Source organism: Hoplias malabaricus, chromosome 10 (assembly GCF_029633855.1).
Source record: "Hoplias malabaricus isolate fHopMal1 chromosome 10, fHopMal1.hap1, whole genome shotgun sequence".
NCBI classification, from domain to species: Eukaryota; Metazoa; Chordata; class Actinopteri; order Characiformes; family Erythrinidae; genus Hoplias; species Hoplias malabaricus.
The window spans coordinates 33,289,032-33,312,826 of NC_089809.1; the positions used below are offsets into that span (position 1 = coordinate 33,289,032).

The 23,795-nt window shown below is 38.8% G+C and overlaps 2 protein-coding genes across 11 annotated transcripts in view; one reads left to right on the forward strand and one right to left on the reverse strand.

Moving 5' to 3' along the window:
- The window catches only part of sphk2 (sphingosine kinase 2), a 31,701-nt gene extending 9,734 nt beyond the window's left edge, over window positions 1-21,967 (reverse strand). The window contains exons 1-6 of one of the 8 annotated variants that reach the window (XM_066682684.1): window positions 21,742-21,967; window positions 21,554-21,645; window positions 21,316-21,432; window positions 20,912-21,069; window positions 20,353-20,498; window positions 1,957-3,778 (exon numbers count right to left, since the gene is read on the reverse strand). In XM_066682684.1, coding sequence (XP_066538781.1) covers window positions 1,957-2,458 — 502 coding nt within the window. In that variant the 5' untranslated portion in view covers window positions 2,459-3,778; window positions 20,353-20,498; window positions 20,912-21,069; ... (1 more) ...; window positions 21,554-21,645; window positions 21,742-21,967. The other 7 variants (XM_066682683.1, XM_066682682.1, XM_066682689.1 and 4 more) reach the window with 7 other exon arrangements.
- On the forward strand, window positions 7,238-18,013 carry cnot3a (CCR4-NOT transcription complex, subunit 3a). Of its 3 annotated transcripts, none has more exons than XM_066682678.1 (18): window positions 7,238-7,371; window positions 9,994-10,060; window positions 10,203-10,270; window positions 10,378-10,452; window positions 10,666-10,755; window positions 10,887-11,015; window positions 11,097-11,192; window positions 11,616-11,835; window positions 12,801-12,928; window positions 13,147-13,203; window positions 13,301-14,237; window positions 14,457-14,568; window positions 14,656-14,797; window positions 15,085-15,184; window positions 15,433-15,631; window positions 15,825-15,957; window positions 16,285-16,410; window positions 16,597-18,013. In XM_066682678.1, exons 2-18 carry the CDS (start codon window positions 10,036-10,038, stop codon window positions 16,693-16,695), a joined length of 2,736 nt encoding a protein of 911 aa, XP_066538775.1. In that variant the 5' UTR covers window positions 7,238-7,371; window positions 9,994-10,035; the 3' UTR covers window positions 16,696-18,013. The 3 variants fall into 3 exon arrangements, with proteins under 3 accessions (XP_066538775.1, XP_066538777.1, XP_066538776.1); XM_066682680.1 differs by having other exon boundaries at window positions 13,147-13,194; XM_066682679.1 differs by lacking the exon at window positions 7,238-7,371 and adding an exon at window positions 9,278-9,831.
- Window positions 21,968-23,795: the final 1,828 nt, after the last annotated feature.

Sequence of the window (23,795 nt, forward strand, 5' to 3'; positions counted from 1 at the left end):
GACACACTCATGGCGCTGAAGGCAGGAAGAATGGCAGCTCAATATACAACTGTTCGCACTGTTAAATGAATAATAAAAAGAAAGAAAGGCTGGATAAAGACAGAGGGCCAAGCAGAATTAACATTTGTGACTGGAAAGAGTCACAGTTTGTTTTTCTATGAAAAAGGTATTTTCCTAAATTGTTTTGTGTAACGTTACGTTTTCTTACATATGAATGAAGTTGGGATAATGTTTGACAACGGGGGCTTGGTCACCTCATTCACTGCAGCTTGCTCCCTCCCTGTCAGACTAATCAAGCCATGCTGTTTGTGTGTTTTAGGGGAGTGGCTTTAGAATGAGGGCCGAAAGTAAGGGGTGGTTATTTGGTTGAATTATTTTTAAAAACTACTGGTTTCTACAAAATCACCATTCTCCATCTTTAAGAAATTCCAAACACTAAGGGGTGGTTTCCCAGTCAGAAATTAAGCCTAGTCCTGGACTATACAGCGTTTTAAATTATGATTTGCCATTGAAAAGAGGATAAAGTCCAGGACTATGTTTAATCTTTGTCTGGGAAACCAGCTCTGAAAGATTTTGTGCACATTATTGTATATAATAAATGCAACAGAGTGCTTCAAACATCAGCACACCCCTCACCCACCCACCATGCACCTACACACCAGGTAACAATCTTGAAACAGATGCTAAAACTGGTGACATTTGTTCTTAGCAGAATGCAATTAACTACTTGATTTGTTGGAGGAACTTGTGTGTAAATAATGTTGTGAAAATATTGTGATTTTATATCTCTTTATTCCTCCCCAAGGTCATTTATGCATATCCACACAGGTATGAAACCCTACCAATATCAATACAGATAAACTAACCTTTTTCAGAATTCCAGATTTATGCAACAACTGCGTAGTGTTGTCAAAAAAATAAAGTTGCGATTTTTATCTTCTAATAATCATATGATTCCAGAATCATCCTGTATATACAATATTTCAGGGCAGATCTTTTATTTATACATGGATTGCACTCAAATGATTATTTTGGCTGTCTGGTTACTAATGTAAACATATGGGAAAGATGGATAAATATATCTCATACACAGCTCCACTGGTCCACAATATGGCACCTACTCTACATTGAGGTATCACATGCAACCCATGGACATTTTTTTGTTAAAAGAACTTAACCACATAAAAAGTGCATTGCCCTGAGATGCTTCCCCTAACTGCAACAGTATAGCCTACAAACTCTCTCTCTCTAACACACACACACATGCCCCAAGACCTTACTGAAAGTATGCACTTCGATGACGTTGTTGAAGGGTGAGGTAAAGGAGCTCAAGTGTTTAAGTAGAAAACTGAATGTTATCTAGTCTGTTCATATAACCACACCAATACACTAGACATATCTTACTCTTACTGCCTTTCAGACCAGTCAACCTGTAGAACTATTCTGGTTAACAGTACAAGAAAACAGGCATACCTCTGGACTTATTAAAACTAGAACACCAGTGAGTAAGCAATATGCTATTTTAAATAAGGCTGTGAATTTACATATTACACACAGGACAGTTTTATCAGTTATATGTTTCTATAGATATGTAAGCATTTCTAAATAAATTAGTTGTTCCCAGTGATGCACTGTTCCTTTATAGATTATCTATTATTTCTGGTCAATAAAATATAAAGTTGCTTGCCTTTAAGGTTAAAAACCATTTTGTTAAAATTGTCAATTCCCGTCATTATCACACAAGTTCTCTCTTTTAAATGCATTACTTGAATATTTTCATGATCATTTTTCTCTTTTTGAGGCATCTTATTACTGGTTTATGTGAGGAATGTCATAGTTTTACAGTGGAACACGCCCAATTCATTTTATGAACGTGTCGTCTGATGAGTGGTGCATCAAGTACACGTGTGGTGCTTGTAAGTGAGACTTGCGGAGACTCATGCTGCACTCACTCACCTGTAGTGGCGCTGACATCCAATCCCCTCAGCAGGCACTGTATGGCTGCATTCCATTTCTCTGCCTCAGCTCGGCTCTCTGCGAGGAATGCTCGAACCTGTCTGCGACGAGATACACCCTTCCTGCGGCGCCCTGCTGGGTACCAGTAGAGCACCAAAAGGGAGGGAGCGGGTGCCCGGGGGCAGCTGCACCCAGCTAGCTCTGACAGTGGCACCAACAGCCGAGAGTCCTTTCCTGAGCGGGAAGAGAGCCGCTGGATGTGGATGTGTGTAGGGGTGAGGGTCAGGGCATAGCTGGAAGAAGCAGGACTTGGCGGCAATGACACTCCAGGGCTGCTGGGGCAGCTATTGCTGTTACTGTTGCTCCCACTGCTTCCACTACTTCCACCACCTCCTGTGCTCCAGCCCCCAAACTGACTGTGCAGCAGAGCCTCCTGGGCTAATCCAGGGGATGGGCAGGGAGATAGGGATGGAGATGGACTTTGTGGTCCGGGGGAGCGCATATTCACAACCAGGGATGATAATTGGTGTCAGAAATGGGTGTCTAGAATGGAGGATTTGGGTGGGTCATGCAGAAAGGTTTTCTGGACAGTTTAAAGTAGTCTTTGCTAGTGGACGGTTCAGTTCATATCTGGAAAGAAGGACAAGTAGAGTTTCCACAATGTTTCAAAAAGTCTTTCCCTGAAGCTGTCTTTGTCAGAGGTCAGTTGGGACAGGCATGATAGCTTGAGCTACTGGATGAATATATTCACATGCACCTAACAGATTCCCACATGAGAAAACTAGATTGTCTAGTTCTTTGTTTTGTTCAAAAACATCAACAAAAGTCAGGTTTAATCATCCATGACAGCTGATTTTTTTTTTTTTTAACTTAGTGCTATTTGCTCGTAGTTACAATATATAAATCCTCTTATAAACATCTGTTTGACATCAGAAAGTGATGCACACAATGCATTACAAGTTCATCTGTAATCCAAAAGGCTGTCAGCCAAGCTGCTAAAGCTCTCTATAGTGTATAAATCAAAAACATGAAGACAAAAAAGGTGGATGCTGCATGTGAAAAATGCAATGTCCACTTTACTGGCCCAGCTAAACCGAACTAAAGTGCTTTGCTGAGAACTAGTGGCTCCTGTGTGGATCTGTCAAATCTGAAACCTCCTGTCAAATGTGACAAAATAAGTGACAAATTTAAGTTGAGAAAGCTATTAATAACAGGAGCTCCTTAGATCACCTTAATGAACTCTGGTTAGTGTTACTCAAAAATGTTACTAAAATATAGTGAAGATAGCCAGCATCTGCTCAAGAGCACCCATTATATTGAGGTAAGAAAATCCAGTTAAAGTAAACAATGCTTGTGGTTTAAATGATCATTAACCTATGAAAATAATTCAGGGGCAGTCAGACAGATAAATAACAGAATGTTTCCTTATAACCTAGAGTATTTTATGGTCAGTGCAAATAAAGATGCTCTAAAGTATCTGCAATAGCCTTGAGGATATTTTTTGTGTACTATAAACACTTCCACCCTTAAAATGCCTGAGAGAGAAAGGATGAATGTTGTCTTGTGTTTTATTCTGTAGATGTGACATACAGGTTACATTCTGTCCTTAATCATCCAATGGACACATGCCACAAAATCCAAGATTTGTAATCCATTGAACTTCCAGTGTTGTTCAATATCTGCAGGACAGGTCTTCCCAGAAAATGATATACAACAGACCAATGCTGATCCAGAAGAGCACAGTAGGATTAAATGAGTGAGAGAATAATGTCACAGTGGTTCAGCTTTTTAATCCATCTTGTCCATTGTTTTAGGTTTAGCCCTGAAGGGAAAGAAACAAAGAGAAAACATTGAAAAAAAAAAATAGACCTAAATGAACAATACTCTGCAGTGTTTTTTTTTTTTTTTTTTGCCTTATGTAAATCTGTAAAAGTCATCATGTGAGATAAAGTTTGTAAACAACTGTATTAGGTTTAGTTTAAAAGGTAATCAGTAATCATACATTTATAAGCCTCTGGGGTCCATTTTTAAGAAGCAAGTTTATATCAAATAGGTTCTAGAACACAAAATAGCATGTGTTTGAATGTAACATTGAACCATTTAAAGTAGAACTTAATGTTAATATTGGTAGGTTGGTTAAGCTGCACTGCACAATTTAAGGTGGAACAGGCAGAGTGTTTTTAATTCTGGCTTATAACGTAATTCTGAATTACAAACTTCAATTTTGTTAAAATTGAAACCAAATGACTAAACCAGCACATTTCTACAGCCACACGTGTTCACACGAGAATCAACATCAGTTAGACCATTAGCTTTCTTTGAGTCTTCAGGTACTGGTGTGGTGCTGAATCTTCTCTCCCCATTCTGTTTTCACTTCTGACATTTTGAGGGTCCTTGGGGAGTGAAATCTAGATGGGGCAGTGAGATTGGGCACCACACCTAGGCTCTGTTGCTGTGCCATATTTCCCCTGACATACACAAAAGAAAATCCCACGTTACATTCGGTGCAGAGCTGCATCCACTGGGAGACTGTTTCTAACTTTGGTTGATATAACGTGCATACATTTTTCAAACCACTTCTAATTGCAGTAATTTGGACTGAAACTGTAACATTAACAGTCATGAATTTTCCTATGAATCCAGTGAACATTTCATGTCTAGAAGATACCCAGCAGAAATTCTCTTTCTCATGCCAAGGGTAAATCTTCCAGACTGACCTTTGATCTACCACAAATTTCTGAAAAACAACCACTTATCAGTTTGCAAAAGTTTTGTGTCAGCAGTATAATAGATATGAGCTCAACAGAATGTTTCTCAAGACAGTGTGTGTGAGGCAACAGTTTGGCAGTGGGTGAGCGGCGGAGATTAGAGTCTAAATACCAAGTTCATTGTTCTACAAGCTATAAGCAGAAGTGCAAGCAGAGGAGATGCTGGTGGAAATGAGACAATTCACTCGTGACATATCATCATGATATTTCGATGACAACTTTGCTTAAAAATATGCTGACTAATGTAGTCTTGTAGCCTCTTGGTATCTGCCTTTCTAACCATGACTTAAATACATATCACGCTTTGTGGAACTGGATGGACAGTTGCCAAATATTCAGCATCATCTCTTTCACAATTTGTGCATTGTAGTTCCCTGCTGATAGAGATTTAAAAAAAGGGAAGAAAGAACAGATTTACGGTGTAACCCCAGAGCAGCTTTAACACACAACACATTCAATCATCTTACAGTCCACATTTTCATCACAGTCAAGGTAAAGCTGAGATCAGCAACAAATGCAAGACCTGGGCAACTTTCTTTTAATCCTGTTCATTGCGGCTCCTTTGCTGAAAATGAGGGTGCGGACAACAGCTGGAAAGGGAAAGCGACCTTAGCTCTCTTACAATGCTCTCATGTCGTCACCAGGAAAGCATGTATTCTTTACCACATTTGCTCTAACATTCATTATAGGTAGGTGGGGGGCACAAATAAGCCAAACTAAATCTTCTCTCTCACACACACACACACAAAACCTGGCTCCCCAGTAAATCCTCAAGGTAATAAATTAGACATTTGCCCTCGGGGCAAAGTTGCCTTCTTCTGTTGATAACAAAAGCGAGAAGCACAGTTCAAAAGGTTATAAACATAAAAAAGAAAGTGTGGAAATCAGAACATAAAGACCCAAATTCACCTGGATAAATCAAAGACGTAACAGCACTTTAGCCCTATAAGTATGCCTCAGGATTTACAGCTCTTGCTCTGCTCATATCAAAATTCTAATCCTTTTTCCAGAAACTTGACATTGTTCTGATTCCCTCATAAATGTTTCAAAGACACTTGTTCAGTAATGTTTTCCCCAGTAAAGAATACTGCTAAAATTTATGGCATTCTTCCTTTCAGGACACATTAAGAATTATCCATTTCTCTCATCTTATTTGAACTATTGTAGTGCCTTGTTTACATGCTTTGGTCATGGAGACTGGCTTGACTTCAATTACTCCCAAATGCAGCTGTATGACTTCAAATAAGTAACACAGCAGTCCAGAGCATGTCTCTGTATTGGCTGCCGATGATAATTGATACTGATTTTGAATTACTGGCATTAATGTTTCAGGTTTAACCTGGCAAAGCTTCTGAATATATTTGCAATAAGTTTCCAGATCTATATTTAAGAACTTTTGGTTTATATATATAATTTCTAGTACCAGAATGTATTTGTTAGTCGTGTTTGAAATGTACATTGCTTTATGGCACAGTGCTACCTTGGCTTAGAAATGTGTTTTAGCAATAAAAATTATTAAATACGTTTTTTTTTTGACAAGGAAGCCAAAGCAGCTGCTATGAGTTATGAGTTCAGCTCTCTCCACATACCACAATTTCAATTAACTAGTTCTTATATCCTGCCCAACTCCTGCATTCGTACTGTTTACAACAGTGTTCATAAACAGCAATTAGGTTTTATAAAACTCACCCAAAACACAGGAGTGGACACTGGCCTGTTAGCTCTGCTGATTAACTTTAGGCCAAATACGGTGTTGTCTCACAATCAGGTAAAACATTTACACAAGATAAGATTCAGATAACAGTCTTACGGTAAGCGAGCAAGCAAAGCGTGGCATTAGCGAAAATAAAAACATACATTTACCCAGAGAAAATTGGGAGTCAGTCCATCTGTATAACACCGCCGTCAACTACAACACAAACTGAGACTCTGCTCTGTTAAAGTGCCCATTCTACAGCCCGCTTAATGTCCATTTAAACGGATACAGCAAAATACCTGCCAGGTTTATTAAATAAGGCTATAAAACTATGGAAATAAATATAAAACGAGTGTACAGCGATGTTGGTTATCCATAACTTGCCTCATGTTTGCGTCCGAGGGGACTGAGTCTCTGAGCTGAGTTCAGACAGGAAGTCTGTTCACACCGGGGGGTGGAGCAATCCATTTGATTGACGGATCAAATATCCAAAGAAAAGCGCGCTGAGACCACCTTATTAGCATTTCGTACCTGGTGCAGTGTTAGCAGAATAAGGTTTACTGACTTGCCAGACACGCAAACTGAGTCCAGTCTGGGTTAATAATACCCGTGCAGTAATTTAAATCGACGCAGTCTTCATACGAACGCGATATTTCTTCAGAAAATGTCTTTTCTTTCCGTAAATATTACCTTTCACCTGACATTTACGCCAATCAGATAACCACATCGTTGACGGTGGGATATGATTGACGGTTAAATTTGACCAATCAGAAAACGGGAAAGGGATTATGTGGGCGGGGCTTAAAAAACGGGCGGAGCTTCGCGTCCATCTTTAATGTCCAGCGCTGAAGAGACTGGCGAGAAGAAAAAACAGTGTCAATTGAGTTTTAGAAGATTTCAGCTGCAGCTTCTCACGTTCATACGACTATCGCTCGCAGTTGCAGAAATAAGGTAGAGGAGCAGCGCAGTTTTTATGCGAGCGCAGTTTAAATGTCTGTATGTGTGTATATGTGTGGATGAGAACAAGCTAGCTCAGTTAGCATTAGCGTCAACTCAAACCATCGGCTAGTGTAGTGTTAGCGGGGCGCGTCCCAATCCACGCACTCATGCCCTGACTGAGAGCACTCAACCTGACCTCTGGCTAGATCGTTTCATTAGTGTGTGTGTGTGTGTTTGTTCAGTTTAAAGCTGTCATCTTGTGTGTGTTAGTCTGGTAGATCTAGATTTCCAGTGTTACATCTCAGCAGAGCAGAAGTGCACCTGTTTTAATATTAAGGTTTAGCTCAGGTGTGCAGTTCATCTGTATCTATACTACGGTATACGGTGTGATGATCCAACTAGAAGATTTGGCTGTGCATTTGAAGTTAAACGTAAATAGATAAATTGCTTTTAAATTACTGGGTTCTGACGAGAACACCTGAGTTATTTGCAGAACACCTAAGTTCTAATAATTGAAATACAGCTGGTGCACAGACCCTGGCGAATACTGGCTGGACTTCAAAGACTAACCTACGTTGTCAAATTGCATTTTGTTTTGTATATCATTGTCTTAATTGGGATTTGCAAATTTTCCAGTCACAGTACTCGCATGTTCTTATCCTTTTGTAGGTTTAGGTTTGTAACATCTTATTTTTATGAGAGTGTTTAGACTTTTACAGTATATTAAACATATTTTGTAAAACAATGATTAGTATTGTCTCCAGTGATGTGTTTTAGTCCTTTTGTGGTTTCTGTTAATGTTAATCACAGAACAGATGTCAGATGTCTAACAATTCTGCATTATTTGTTCTAGAGAGAGACAAGTAATGTTCAGTTTAAAAGTGAGGGTTCTAGATCATTAATCGTGTGCTTCTTTTTGTGCTGTGTGTTTAGTGTTAGATTGGAGGCCTTGCAAATTATGGCTCAATATAATAATAATGAATGTTACTTTTATAGAGCTTTTCATGTATGAAAAACAATCAGAGAAAACAAAAGTGCATAGGAACATTTTAAAGACAATCAAATGCAATTAATAAATGAAATAAAATACCATAATACAAAGTCATATATTAAAAACAGAAAATAGAAAACATTAACTCATACATTAGAAGTAGATCTGAAGAGGTGAGTGGTGAGATGTGATTTGTATACTGACAGATCAGTGCAGTTTCAGATGTGTTTAGGGAGAGACCTCCAAAGAGAGGGAGTGACAACGGAAATGGTTCTGTCACACCAGGTCTGGTGCTTAGTCCAAAGTGGTATGGACAGGAGTTTGGAATTAGAGGAACAAAGGTATGAGTGGGGCACAAGGGTGTCTTTTTATGGAGGAAATTGTGAGGGAAGAGAAGATTTTTGAATTGAACCCAGTGTGAAACAGTAAGCCAGTGAAGTTTCTGAATATCAATATGAATGGAATATTATAGGGCACATAATGCACTGGGTCTTAATCTTTATTGCTTGACCTACACGGTGCACTACATAGGGAGTAGGGGAGTTATTTGAGATGCAGCCATTGTACCCAAAATCTAAATAGAAGTATCACTATAAATAATGCATTGTTTTAAAAATGAGTGTAACCTATTGCATAACGTGTTCATATCTGACTTGTACCTAAACAGTGGGTCTGTTAGATGTCTTGTTTGTTGGTGCTGTCGCTCGGGCTGAAATGTCATTGGTTCTGATGGTCTAGGTTTGTCTGCGCGAGCTCCACGTTCTCCATAGAACACAGGCGCGCAAATTGGAACGTGGCCGTAGCTTCACGCTTAGCGACACGGCCGCTAGCTTCCTTTACCCATATGAATGCATCCATAACGGCAACATAGACCGAACTGATCCAACTGAACTCGAGTATTAATGTGTGCCGAGTAGTCTCGTTTTGCTGAGGCGCATAGAGACATACATAAACACAGAGAGCCGCTACCTGAGCCCACCCAATATTCTGAGAGCTAAGCTAAGCTAGCTGGCTAACGTAAACATGCTAGGCTAGCGCCGTGTTGACTGGGCTTGTGGATGTGACAGAGCAAGGGCTCAGAATTGACCATTTTAACGAAATCCGTGAATATGGCCCGATAATAAAGACTAGGCCTCGGTCCCAGTTGCGTTGGGACGTGAACGCGGCGACTGAGCGCGCGGTGTTTTCTGTTCGAGTTCGGACCCGTTTATTCAGGAGCTGGACACTATAACAGTATTCATATCCATTCATGAAATAAGTAATTGCATACACCGTGCATATCGACCCTTTGCTTCTGTGCTGCCCAGCTTTCGGCACCCCTGGTGAATTACAGGTTGTGTAGATTAACTCGGTGTCCAAAAGTACTCATCCTTCACAAAGAACTCACTTCTGCACAGCGTCCGCTACATTGTTAAAATATTCGGAGGAAAAGAGTGATGATACATAAAAACCTGACCCGTGAAACAATTGTTGCATGTGCTGTAAGTTTTATGAATATTGGCTAGTGGTTTTCGAACATTTGCACACAACTACATGTTATTTTCTTATACTGGAATTTGTGGCTGAGAGCAGCCCTTTTCATAAAGTCACTATGAACTCTAGTAGTGTTTGTTGCTAACAAATTTTCTTTCTCTTCTTCTTAGTCCAAGTGACAGAAGGTATGAAGACAGTATCATAGCGAAGCCATGGCTGACAAGAGAAAACTCCAAGGTAAAACAAAAAACATATGTATATCAGCCACCACTTATTAATCTTTTGCCCATATGTATTGAACTGATCATCTTGAGCCTTTACGTTCACCCAGGCTGTATTTTAACCAGTCTTCTTGTCTGCCCCCATTAATATCAAACAGGTGAAATAGATCGGTGTTTGAAAAAAGTAGCAGAGGGGGTGGAGCAGTTTGAAGACATTTGGCAGAAGGTGAGATTCCGAAAATTTGATGTAAAACTGTGGTCAAAATAGGAGAACAATACGTTGCTAACATCATGTCAGGAAAACCTAAAGGTTCTTAATTATGCAATTTGCAGCTACACAACGCAGCAAATGCCAACCAGAAGGAAAAATATGAGGCAGATCTCAAGAAAGAGATTAAAAAGCTCCAGGTGAGAATAAAATTAGTGTAAGTCTCCAGCTCTAAGGTGGATATTGGTTCTGTTTATTTACCCTATGGTCTACAGTAATTTGTTGAACACTTGTGCTGCTAAAACATCAGGCTGTGTATTTTAAAATTAAGTATATCTTCCATCTATGGAGTGAAAATAGTGTATTACCTGCTACTAGCTGTGTATACCTAACCCCAAATCTTTGTTCCCCAGCGACTACGAGACCAGATTAAGACATGGGTGGCATCCAATGAGATCAAAGACAAACGGCAGCTAGTGGAAAACCGAAAACTTATTGAGACGGTAAATAGATGTGCAGCACATACTAATATCACAATATTCTGTGTAATATTTTACCTATTTATAGTACTACTAAGTAATTACAGAGTGATCTTGAAGGTATTGTCTCAACCAACTGTCTTATCCTTTCTCAGCAAATGGAGCGTTTCAAAGTAGTCGAGAGGGAGACCAAAACTAAGGCATACTCTAAAGAAGGGCTTGGCTTGGCTCAGAAAGTAGACCCAGCGCAGAAGGAAAAAGAAGAGACAGAACAATGGCTGACGGTATATTGCGGCTACACATTTGATAAAATACCAATTGCACCCAATTCTTATGTATTAACACTTTCTTCCTGTCATTTGCAGAATACGATAGACACACTAAATATGCAGGTGGACCAGTTTGAGAGTGAAGTGGAGTCTCTTTCTGTTCAAACAAGAAAGAAAAAGGGAGACAAAGAGGTCAGTCTTATTGTTTCTTTACCAACATGCATGTTCTTTGGTTCCTTTCAATTTGGCTTATAAGGTGCTCTGCTGCCGTCCACCCCCTCACTCTTACTCTCCTTGTTTTCAGTCTTCAAGCAGCTGCTTTATCTCCATAAAATGCTGTTAAATTTATGTTGTTACCGTATCATTACAGACATGCGCATGAAATTACCACTGCACCTAGATATCAGTAGTGCTTAAACGTTTCTGAAACTTTTAGAAATTTCTATATATCTGTATAAATTTGATATAAAAAGTCAGAGTTACACACAAGTTCTAAAAGTAGAGAAGGAGAACCAAATCCAACAAATAAGACAAAAATGCTCATATGTCTTTTGAGGAAAATGATCAAGTATTACATGCAGCGCCTTCAGTATGTGCTATGTGTATGTTATTCAGAAGCAGGATCGTATTGAGGAGCTGAAAAGGTTGATTGAGAGACACCGCTATCACATTCGCATGCTGGAGACCATCTTGAGGATGCTGGACAATGACTCCATCCAGGTGGAGGCAATACATAAGATCAAAGATGATGTTGAGTACTACATTGACTCCTCGCAGGATCCTGACTTTGAAGAAAATGAATTTATCTATGATGATCTGGATCTGGAGGATATACGTAAGTCTTTGAGAATGGGAGTTAGGATGTATCATAACTTTGACTTATGACTACAGTTTGTGTGATTTTTATCACATATAGTAGGAAATGTGGCTGAACAGTTGGAATTTAAATATCTAATTGTAATTTTTACTAATCGGCCTGGTTTCTTGAAAGCATCTTTGCCGCAAAATCATCTTAAAGGAACTCTACATAACAATTACCTTATTGTTACAAAATCATACCCCACTGACCTGTAATATGGAAAATAGCGCCTTTGTTGTTGCTACTCCAGGCTCATCATTGCAGAAACTGCACTGTGTAACTTTTGAGGAGGGTAGGATTTATTTAAATATATATAACTGGGATTTAGATCAATGAACATTGTAATACCTTAAAATGTATCAACTGTAGACTTGCACACTGTGCACTTGAACATATTTTGCCAATGGCTTTGTCCCACCACTGATCTTTAAAGCTGTAGGCAGCTCGTGTTCCCAAGTCATTTTAATTTTGTTAATGGAATTTGTATCTAATTCTCATTTTACCATCTAAGGATAATCTAAATACAACTTGATTGTATCTTTGAGAAACTAAGCCCAATATTCTGACTTAAATCATGCAGTTGTTTTATACATTTATGGTCCATGAGTTTTGGCCAGCAACACCAACATATGCATTTAGTCTGGCTTAAGGCTTGATTGCTGATTGGTAATGTTGTAGTTATGTTGTCATGCACATGTTATGTCTTTGTTTCATTGTTTCTGATCGTCTGTCTATACGACAGTCAGTTTCCAAGCTTCAAGTTATTGATTTACACATTTCCCTCCTTAAAACTTTGATAATGTTGGCTGTGAATAAAAATGTAGCTGTTGTGATTTGAAAATTGTGAACTTTGAAAAAGTGATTTTTAGTGTAAAAATTAATTCTTTGGTTAGAAATGGCAGTTACAGCTGGGTATAACACAGTACCTTTCTTCTATCTAGCGCCATCCCTGATGGCCACCTCTCCACAGGGACACAATGATGAAGAGATGTTTCTGCAGTCCAGCAGCACTCCCACCTCCACCACCTCATCTTCGCCCATCCCTCCTTCTCCAGCCACAGGCACCAATGTAAGCATCTCTGTCTCCCTTCTCCAGTGTAGCTCTATTTGCAGAGAATTTTGAACGGAAAATCAAATATGTAATAAATTTGTAGGGTTTGCTTTGCAATTTTTTTGGGCTTTTGGAAGCAAATTGTTGTGTGTGCAGTTAATCGATAGCATTGGATATGCATGGTGTAATTTGCCTTTGTATGCATCTCTGCATGAGGTTTTTTTTTTTTTTTTCAGGAGAATTCTGAAGAGGAGAAAAAGAGAGGGCGATCTACAGACAGTGAAGTGAGTCAGGTGGGACCAGGCCCTATTATCCACCTCAGTTATGGAAATGTGTGTGATATTTTTGTACTTACCCTTCTTTCACTTTTCTCTCACCTCTCCCCCCCAGTCTCCAGTGAAGAACGGCAATCCTTCTCTCTCCTCTTTCTCCTCATCCACCTCCTCAGGGTTTTCCTCCTCCTCCTCCCTCATATCCATGGCTACTGTTGTTGGTGGCGGCACGACAGCAGTCTCTGGGGGTGGTGGCCTTCTGGGCAGCTTTAGTAGTGCTGTGCAGCAGCACCCCCCACAGTCTCAACAGCAACAGCAGCAGGCACAGGCCAAGCTCTCGTCCTCCTCTGGGCCGTCCAACAATACTCCCAGCCCACCCAGCCACTCTAATCTTCCTACATCTACCACCCCCTCTTTGCCAATCTCCAGCACCCCAGGACCAGCCACATCCAGCTCCCAGTCCCAGGTCTCCACAGTGCCCAGCACTGGTGGATCAGGCCTGAGTCTGGGCTTGGGACTTGGTCTGACAAAAGGCGGTGTGACTGTGACCAGCAGCAACAACAGCAGCAGTGTGGCTCAGATGCCAGGGCTTGGCTTGGCTGGGATGCCCAGCTCACACAGCACTATGGCAAGCCTTTTGTCCAGCTCGACCCCTGCTCCATATGCCCAGGCGGCAGCAGGTGGCACCGCTAGCAGTGCCCCTGGTGGACCTGTGGGGAACAGCAGCAGCAGTACCAGTGCAGTGGTGACAGTAGGAGGCACAGGGGTGAATACAGGCACCACCAGTAATGGCACAAGTACAGGCGTCGGGCTGGTGTTGCTGGGCTCCAGTCCTGGACATGGAAGTCTCAGTGGGGGCATTCTAAGTCTAGTTCCTGGGCAAACGCCTGGGCAATCACAGGTACCCATGAGCCCTGTGGGCACAGTGCCAGGAGGATCAGTAGGCATAGGGGTGTCAGGAGGAAATGGAAGTACTGCAACATCTGGAGGTGGAGTTGGGAATAATATGGCTCCTGCCAGACCACCCAGCGTAGTGAAACAGAGTGGAGGAACAAGTAAGTGGGTTCATCCCTTCTCTTATCTATTATCTTTAATGTATATATATATATTGAACAATTATGTAAAGTAATAAGACAACAACTTACACTATATATATAATTAAATTCCTATCAAATTGTTATTTTCTATGTCCGTACATGCACAAATTATATATAAGGAGAATGCCCCCCCCCCCCCATGTATCCTACTAATTTAAAACGTATTCAATTTTTAAGACCCTCTAGCTTACAGTGCAGTGGTGGCAGACAGCAGCTCGGATTCCTCTCTCAGTAGTGCCAGCCAATCCCAAAACAGCCAGCCTTCCACCAGCTTGTCAACAAATCAAACGTGAGTTTCTGCAAACCTAAATATTCCCACACCAAATCTAATTGTATATTACACTTTGATGCCATTTTTTCCCCCTCTCTCTCACAGTCTAGACAATGGCCCTAGTCTACTGAGCTCCATCACTCTGCCTCCTTCCTCCCAGTCACCTTCTTTTTCAGACAGCACCTCTGGTGGTGGAAGTTTGCATAATGGGCCACACTCCTACACACCCAGCACAGAGGTTATAAAGGTTAGGATTCAATTTCCAGACATCTCATTATTATTAAGCAGGCACTGAGTGTACAGTAGTTTTTATTATTTTTTTAATTATGTCAGGTCCAAAAAAACAAAGCCAATCAGTTAGTTACCTGGTTTAGTAGATATAATTGAGCAGCTACAAGTCACCAAATAATCTAGTTTTCCAGCGCCAGAATTTCATCCTTGCAGTAATCTAATGTAATAAGGAGGTTTTCTTGTTGGAAATAATTAACTATAATTAATCCAGTTTTTGTGTTGATCCCTGTATCTCCTCTTTAGGCTCCAGAGCCTCTGAGCTCTCTGAAAGCAATGGCTGAGAGGGCAGCTCTAGGGTCAGGCCTGGATGGGGAAATCCCATCACTACATCTAACTGAACGAGGTAGTGTATATTACGTTACACAGAGTTCCTTGCCTTACTTTATGTGCAGGCTTTTCCTACTATATTGACAAGTGTATTTTTCAAATTTGATTAGGCATCTGCAGGCAAACATGGCTGTTTGTCTTGTTTAATTGCTAGATTGTTTTGGTTTACACAATTTTCAATCAATCGATCAACCTCAAACATCTTTTTCAATCAGTTATTAACACAGTATAGAAGTTTTAGAGCATTTTGTCTTGTTGTCAAAGACTTGTTTTCAGGGACCTCAGCCCCACCTGGGCCCCCGGCAGCACCCCAACCTGCAGTGACAGAGGTTAACCTCCCACCATCTCTTGGGGCATGTCCTCTTGGCCCCACACCCCTCTCCAAAGAGCAGCTCTACCAGCAGGCAATGCAGGAGGCAGCCTGGACACACATGCCCCATCCGTCCGACTCTGAGAGGATCAGGTGCATAAACACACAAATCTTGTGTAATTTTACATACACCATGCATAATGTTTAGCTATATGTAAATGCAGTTAAAATGCACATTAAATTGCCTATGTGTCCCATAATAATAACAAATTCAGATTTAATGTAGTGATGTTGTAAGTGAAATGAATGGCCTGTGCATCTATTGACCATGTTCTTTTATCTGCAGGCAGTACTTGATGAGGAACCCCTGTCCTACTCTTCCCTTCCACCACCAGGTGCCCCCGCACCACTCAGACTCTATTGAGTTCTACCAGAGACTGTCCACTGAAACACTTTTCTTCATTTTCTACTACTTGGAGGTTAGTGTATGTGTGCTACATAGTAAGACATTGGCAAAGAAATGGTGGCATTGATCATTTTTATCACCTGGCAGCATCACATTCAGAGAAGTACTGTGACTACAAAGCCAAATTTATCATTCAACCTATACAGTTTGAACATTCCTGATTCATCTAATTTACATCAGGCTCGACTTCTTGTTTTCTGGCATTGCAGAACACACCCTTATCTTAAAGACGATAAACAATCAACCTAAACCATAAATGGCAGCTGCTTAAACAGAGCTTTAAGTTCCTGATTCCAGAAAGGTTACTAGTTTAAGTGAACCCTCTTTGTTTGTGTATTAGGGCACAAAGGCGCAGTATCTGTCTGCTAAAGCATTGAAGAAGCAGTCGTGGAGGTTTCATACTAAGTATATGATGTGGTTCCAGAGGCATGAGGAACCCAAGACCATCACTGATGAGTTTGAGCAGGTGAAAATACATAAAGCTTCACTGGCTGGAGTGTATATTTGTTAATTCCAACTGTTGAATTAACATGAAAGTATGTAAATGTACTAAGGAACTGACGTAAACATTGTACAACTGTTTTTACCTGTGGTTAAAGTCCAGGTCTCTATGATTGTTTAGTGAATTGTATTTTCCTTTGTATCTCTGCAGGGCACTTACATTTACTTTGACTACGAAAAATGGGGCCAGAGGAAAAAGGAGGGTTTCACATTTGAGTACAGATATCTGGAAGATAGAGACCTGCAGTGACAGACAGACAGACGAACAGGCGGAGAGGGTGAGAGAAAGAAAGACAGAAATTGCTACGACAACTGCTGCTGTTGACATTCCAAGGTTGAACTCCATGTCGTGGTTGGATGTAATGTAGGCCTTTTTCTTTAAAAGAGAGAGTGCAAGCAAGCAAGAGATGGAAGGAAGGGGTCGAGTGCCTGTTTACATGCAAACATTTTAAATTTTCTGTTAAGTTCCCCCCACCCTTTATTTTTGTTTTAATATAAATAAAACCTGTATCACCCAACCAAGGAGGAAAAAGGAAAAGAACGATTGGAAGTAAAGAAATACAGACAACTGCATCCTATAAGTAGAATCTTCTGTGGAGTGCTACGGTAGCCAGTATTAGAAAGCCTCAATCTTTTAGATCCCAACTCGGATGGATAAACAGGCACTATGCGAGCTCTTATCTAATGCATTTATGATTAGTAGTTGATCTAGGCCCCTTGGGGAGAGTAGGCATTGTGATTTTTGCCTTGCGAGATAACGAGTCGACAATTAAATTGCTATGCAATTGAACTCTTCTCGGCCTCCCTCCTTGTACCACCACCTGAAAGTGGTTTTATTAGACCGTAACAGATGGCGTTGATATTAAAGTATTGTTTTGTAGCATCTATTTCGAGTGTAATTCGCAAGCAGAAGGGCTTGAAACTGTCGGCCAGATGACTTGCGTGTGATTTGTGTCTGTTTAATAATATGGCATGAACGATCTCACTTAAAAATATCTAATAAAAAGAGAAATATTAAAAATATGTAAAGTTCAGAGCTTTATATTTTGTTTCCTTTAGGATGTTTGTGGCTTTTTTTTGTCATGTGAAAGTACTAGAGCACCAAGAAGCCCTTTCTCAACCCTCTGTTTTCCATCTCAAAGCTTCCTTTACATTGGTCAGTTTTCACTGAAGAAGAATCGTTCCTAGGTCCTCCATGATTTCCTGAATGCTTCTTAGTCTCCCCTGAAAAAAAATCTTAAATTTGTTTATCATTTCATTTTCCAGTCATTTTTGTTTGTTTTGAAGAGAGGAAGAGTAACCGTGTATTCAAACGAAAGAGTAAAGCTACAATAACTATGACCAGAATTTGGAAAAGGAAAAAAAAAATCAGCACAAGGACCGAACACGTGCAGCTGATCTGTGAATTTTTCTCCAGGGAAAAAGAAAAAGAAAAAAAAAAAAAAATAGATGTATAAATTAATTTCTCATCCTTGCCTTTTGGACATTGTCAGGACAACATGTCACATGCCCTTTAGTAAGGCTGAGGTGGGGGGGGGGAGATTGTAAAATTTCAATAAAATACTTTTGTGAACCAGACTCATGCTTCCTGTTTTAGAGGTTAAATCACCTATTTAACAGATTTTTGCTTTTCTTTAAATCACTGTTTACTAACCCTGGTTTTGGGGTGGGCCATTATTAATAATTTCTCTTTATTAATGCAATCAGTTTAAGAAAATTGATCCTTAGGACTGATATTGAAGTCTGCTACTACAAAGCAAGAGTGCTGAGTGTGGCGATGTCCCCACTATGTCCAGATATTTCAAAAATTAGCCCTTCTGGGAAAATGTTTCCCTATGCATTTACCTAGTCATTTGTCACACAACCAATGAGAATCTATCCTCACCTTGATGCATACATCAATCTTCCTTGTAGCAATATAAACTAGGTACATGGATTTGATTCTGAAACTAAATAAATAAAAAAAATGTCAATTTATTGTTAAATAATATTTTTTCCTGTCAAAATGAAATTTGGGAAAGCTTCGAGTTTAACTTGATAGAAACCAGCATCTGCCAGCATTGCTGTAACAAATGAATATGAGATTATTTGAGTTACTCAAAAAAAAAAATCTAAGGTTATAGACTCATCACACCATAGGTACTGTACAATGTATATTATGCATATGCAATTACTGACTTGTGCATTTATTGCTGCATAATTAATCAACAACCACCCAACTCATACATCCCTGAAAAAAGATCACCAAATGGATTACAGTGAATAACTTGTTTTAGGACCCCCTTCCAGTGGGAGAGGGTGTAGTGCAGTGTTTTATAGGCTAGAAGATGGATCATAAGCAATATAAGCAGTCAACACTAATTCTGAATTTCTACTATGAAACTTCAAAGGCATATATTCAGACAGACCATTTCATATAAACCCCAAAAATTAAAAACAAACAAACTGGGACTGAAGAGCTAGAGGTGAGCAATGGAAGCATATGTGGAGATGGTGATATGAAAGAAATCTATCTTTTTTTAAAAGGCAAATGTGTGTTTCTTGCTGAAATCAGATAAAAAATAATATAAGTCGTTATATATGTTCCCTATAAGTCCGTTTTATTTTGTGTACGATTATGGCCACATTCATACTAAAAAACACACAAGATATTAAAGGGACTCCTATAAGAAAACTATAAAACATTTGTGTAAACATTATATTGTACCCATATGTGAGAACATATGATTTTAATATGAAACATGTTTATAGCGTGTTGTTCCTTATTAATATATTACACTGATTTTAGATAATTCTTAGATAATTTTATGTTTTATATAAAATTCACCTATAATTGTTTCAAACATTTTTAAAAGTGGATTTAAATGTTATAAATGTGTTTTGTACATAAAAAAAATTAATGTCTGATATTTTGCAGGTTTTTAGGTAATATTTTACATTACAACATGTATGATACTGTGCTGTTACTATAATATCATGTATTATGTAGATGTGTATATGCACTAGTAATAGAAAAAGAAAATGTTTAAGTTACTGGCAAGAGTAGAAGCCAAACCAAATAAACCTTCTATTTCAAAGGTTTTCATGAGGTACAAACATGATACATTTACAGAAATATTAATAAAATATATTGCGGCAAAAAAGTGTGTTACAGATTTTCTATGATTAACACAGACAGGAGTGCAGACTCCAGATGGTTAAACACCCCCACTAAAGTGTTGGAACTAAAGGTTCTGCAAAGAAACACTTATTTTACAGATGTGTCCATCAATTATTACAAATGAATACACATAATTAAGTGATGATGCTAAAAGCTGTGGTGGACATCCAAACAAAAACTGCCTTTTGCTCAGAGTATTTAATTAAGCTCAAAATCAAGAATCCAAGAGAAACTAGACAGTACTCTAGGATACTTGAAAAAGCAGGGGAACTTACTTTTTCCACATCCCTTAGGCATATAATGAAGTGTATGTACACCAACAAACAAATTCAAATAACATGAAAAAATACATTTACAAAACATCCCAATTAAAGTTGTCGATTTTTATAAATATTAAAATTATTTTAAATTACTGCAATGAAATGTCTTTGAAAACCAAACACACACTCCAATTTAGTTGTTATATTTTTAAAATCTGACATTCTTTGATCTTTGAGAAATAACTGATGAAACTCTTCATTACTAGTATATTATATTACTAACATTGTATGTAACATGAGTGATGTAGATTGGGGAGCACACATGAAATATCTAAGGTTTGTCTCAGACCTGGGCATCAGTTTTTGCTGGACCTCTTTTTCTCCTGCAAAATCTGGACACTTGTGATGATGACATGAAGTGCTAGGATACACATACCACCCTCTTAATGTACAATCCATTGATCAGAATAGATGACACAAGTAATACCTTCATCTTTGCTTCAGCTCTCTCCCAATTCAGAGCTCTCCTTACTTTCCAGACTCCTTTGGCCTTCCTCCAGAGACTCTTTTGTTGTGATTAGAGGTAAGGTCTGGTTTAGTTGTCTTCCAGCAATGTGAATAGTGGACTGGAACCTGTAAAGTGGGAGTTATTCACATAGTTAGTCCTGTGACCACCTTATTTGGTGAAACACTTATTTGATAGTCAGCCCTTTTTTTGTATTTGACATGCTTTCCTAATTTTTGTTTAATGGGTTTATTTGATCTTTCCACAGCCCTTCCTGACTGCTGGTGATACACTCAGAGTGTCCTTATTTCAGAAAGATGTGAGATGATTTATTCACAAAGTGTGTGCCAGCATTAGAGAAATATTTTTGGCAGTCCCCGACATAGGACAGTCCCACTTTAATCTCACCTTAAAGAATGCTGAAAAAAAAATCAGTCACAGAAAACCATGAAGCATTTGATGGAATTTCTGTCAGAATACTGGCAGGATTGGTATCAATGCTATTAGATAGAGAGAGGAGAGCACTAAATAACATCCTTACCCAGTCACATGAAGGACCCATAAGACTAGAGTCTTGCTTGCCGTAAATTTAGAGGGCAGCTGCCTAATATTCAGATGTTTTCACATAGAGCCCACTACACAGGGTCATCTGAGACATTCGAGCCCCACACCTGGTGCAAGACAATTTGCTGGGTTCATCTGTAAAACACAAAGTGAAAAAGTTAAGAATTTCCTTTGCTCAGTTAATAATCCATTAAGCCTCAAATTTTAATGTGTTTCAAATGCCAGACATGAATTTAACGATACAGGACACTTAGAGAACTTTATCTTAGTTAGTAAGAGGAATAATTTTATCAAATCATGTTATAGTGTATGTTAATGTGTGTGTGTGTGTGTGTGTGTATACTGTACTTCTTACTATTGAGGGACAACTTTTTCACTCACCTTTGCACCTGTTTTAATGTAATGTGACAACAAGGCTGCCTTAATCTGACGTTGATTTGCTGATATTTAGATAGTTATCTCCTCTTTCACTGACCTGTATCTTTATCAGTGGGGAGCCTATTGATAACCAACGGATCACACACACTTGTAGCTAATAGCTACTAGTATCTCACATTTACACACATCTTGAAGAAGCAGAATAAACAATACACAGGTGTTTAGCTAGCTAGCTACTTACTACAGGTTGAATGTGCATAATTATTCTCCTGAAGCTTTGGTAACAATTTTATGGCTCCTCCGTTTCCTCATTAACCCATGGCTTCACTTTAACTATAATTAAATTTAAATATTTTTAATATGGGTTACATAACTTAAAGACAGAAAATGACAAGGAAAGTCTTTTCTTGACTTAGCTAGCATAGCTACCATTTTTTTCCACTTGTCCAAACACATCCCCTCTGACTCGTCCTTTTCCATATTCCAAGGTTTTTTCCTCCGGTGACATCGCACAGTTCGCTTAAAGTAAGACTTTGACGGACAGATATGAAATAATCCAGGTAATAAACATTTCGACCGAGCGAGTAAAAGAGCAGCGATAGTAACAAACAAACAGAGGGAATTTTCAAACGTAATCGCTGAGAGGCGGGCTCAATTCCCATTGGCCAGTTTCCTGAATGACTGTCAGATTGACCAATTAAACTCGAAGCAGCGCGGTGAGCCAACCAATAGCAATTGTTTCAACATGGTAATGTAGCAACAACAGATTTTTTTATTTATTTATTTAAAATAAAAGAATATGTATTTTTGCAAGATGTTTTATTTTATGGATTTATCAAATGATGTCTCTTACAAGGAATTAGTGAGGTTGAATTTTACACGTCATACATCATTGAGGCCTCATAGGGTTTTAGGGTATTTGGTATCACATATTATATTTAACATATTCATTCATTCATTCATTCATTCATTTATTCAGTCATTATCTGTAACCGCTTATCCAGTTCAGGGTCGCGGTGGGTCCAGAGCCTACCTGGAATCATCTGGCACAAGGCGGGAATACACCCTGGAAGGGGCTAACATATAGCTAGTTAGACAATAATACCATACTATATACACTGCTGTTGAAAAAAGCCCCAGGCATATAAGAAAATGCTATGCAAAGCTATTTATCTGACAATTTTTAGCCTCTGATGTTCCAAATAGCATCAAGTGTAAATACACCCTAATATTATATTAATTTATACATTACCTTTTTGATGTTCACTTCTATATTACATATAGTTTAAAATGAAATTCTTAAAGGTTGAAAATATTAAAATTAAAAATGTAAAACATATTAATTAGAAACACTAACCCTCACTTATTTGCATAAAGACATCACTTTTGAATAAAATTTGGCTGCTTTGGCCAATTGGGTGACTTTGGGAAATCGAGGTCTGATCATAAATGCCTTGGCACCTTTATATTATTTTATCATCTTTTGTGTACTTGGGGTACTTTAAGGGTGGCCGTCATGTACAGTGTCATTTACAAGAACGATACATGCTACAACTAGGCTAATTTTCTTATGTTCATTCTTTAAAAAATACTTTGTAAAATCTCATGTTGATTAGAACATATGTTGGAAAATATATGAATTTAATAGTGGTTATGTATGTATGGCATATATGGACAATCTATATTAAAGTAATATAGATTGTTCATGTATGTACATGAATTTAATATGTATTGTATGAGTATTTTTAATGTCATATATTAAACGTATATGACTGAGGTAAACACACATAAGAATCATATATATTTTTTATAAAACGTTTCCATATGGGTGGGTGCAGGGGCTATTTCCATAACTGTGTTTACTAAATAAACGTAAAGGTGTAAAGTTACAAGTACATCTCAATAAATTAGAATATCAACATCAAAAAGTTAATACATTTCGGTAATTCAATTCAAAAGGTGAAACTCATAGATTCATTACAAACAATGATCTATTCCAAGTGTTTATTTCTTTTAATATTTATGATGATGGCTTACAACCAATGAAAGCACAAAACACCTGCAAATGTTTCCTAAGCCTTTTAAATTGTCCCTTAGTCTGGTTCAGTAGGCTACACAATTATGGGGAAGACTGCTGACTTGACAGATGTCCAGAAGGCAGTCACTGACACCCTCCACAAGGAGGACAAGCCACAGAAGGCCATTGCTAAAGAAGCTGGCTATTTCAAGAATATTAATGAAAAGTTCAGTGGAAGGACAAAGTGTGGCAGAAAAAGGTGCACAAGCAACAGGGATAACCGCAGATTTGAAAGATTGTCAAGAAAAGGGCTTTCAAAAATTTGGGTGAGATTCACAAGGAGTGGACTGCTGCTGGATTCTTTATGTGAAGCCACTCATGACCCAGAGACAACACCAGAAACATCTTACCTGGGCAAAGGAGAAAAAGGACTGGACTTTGCTGTTATTGTTCCACTAAGTCCAAA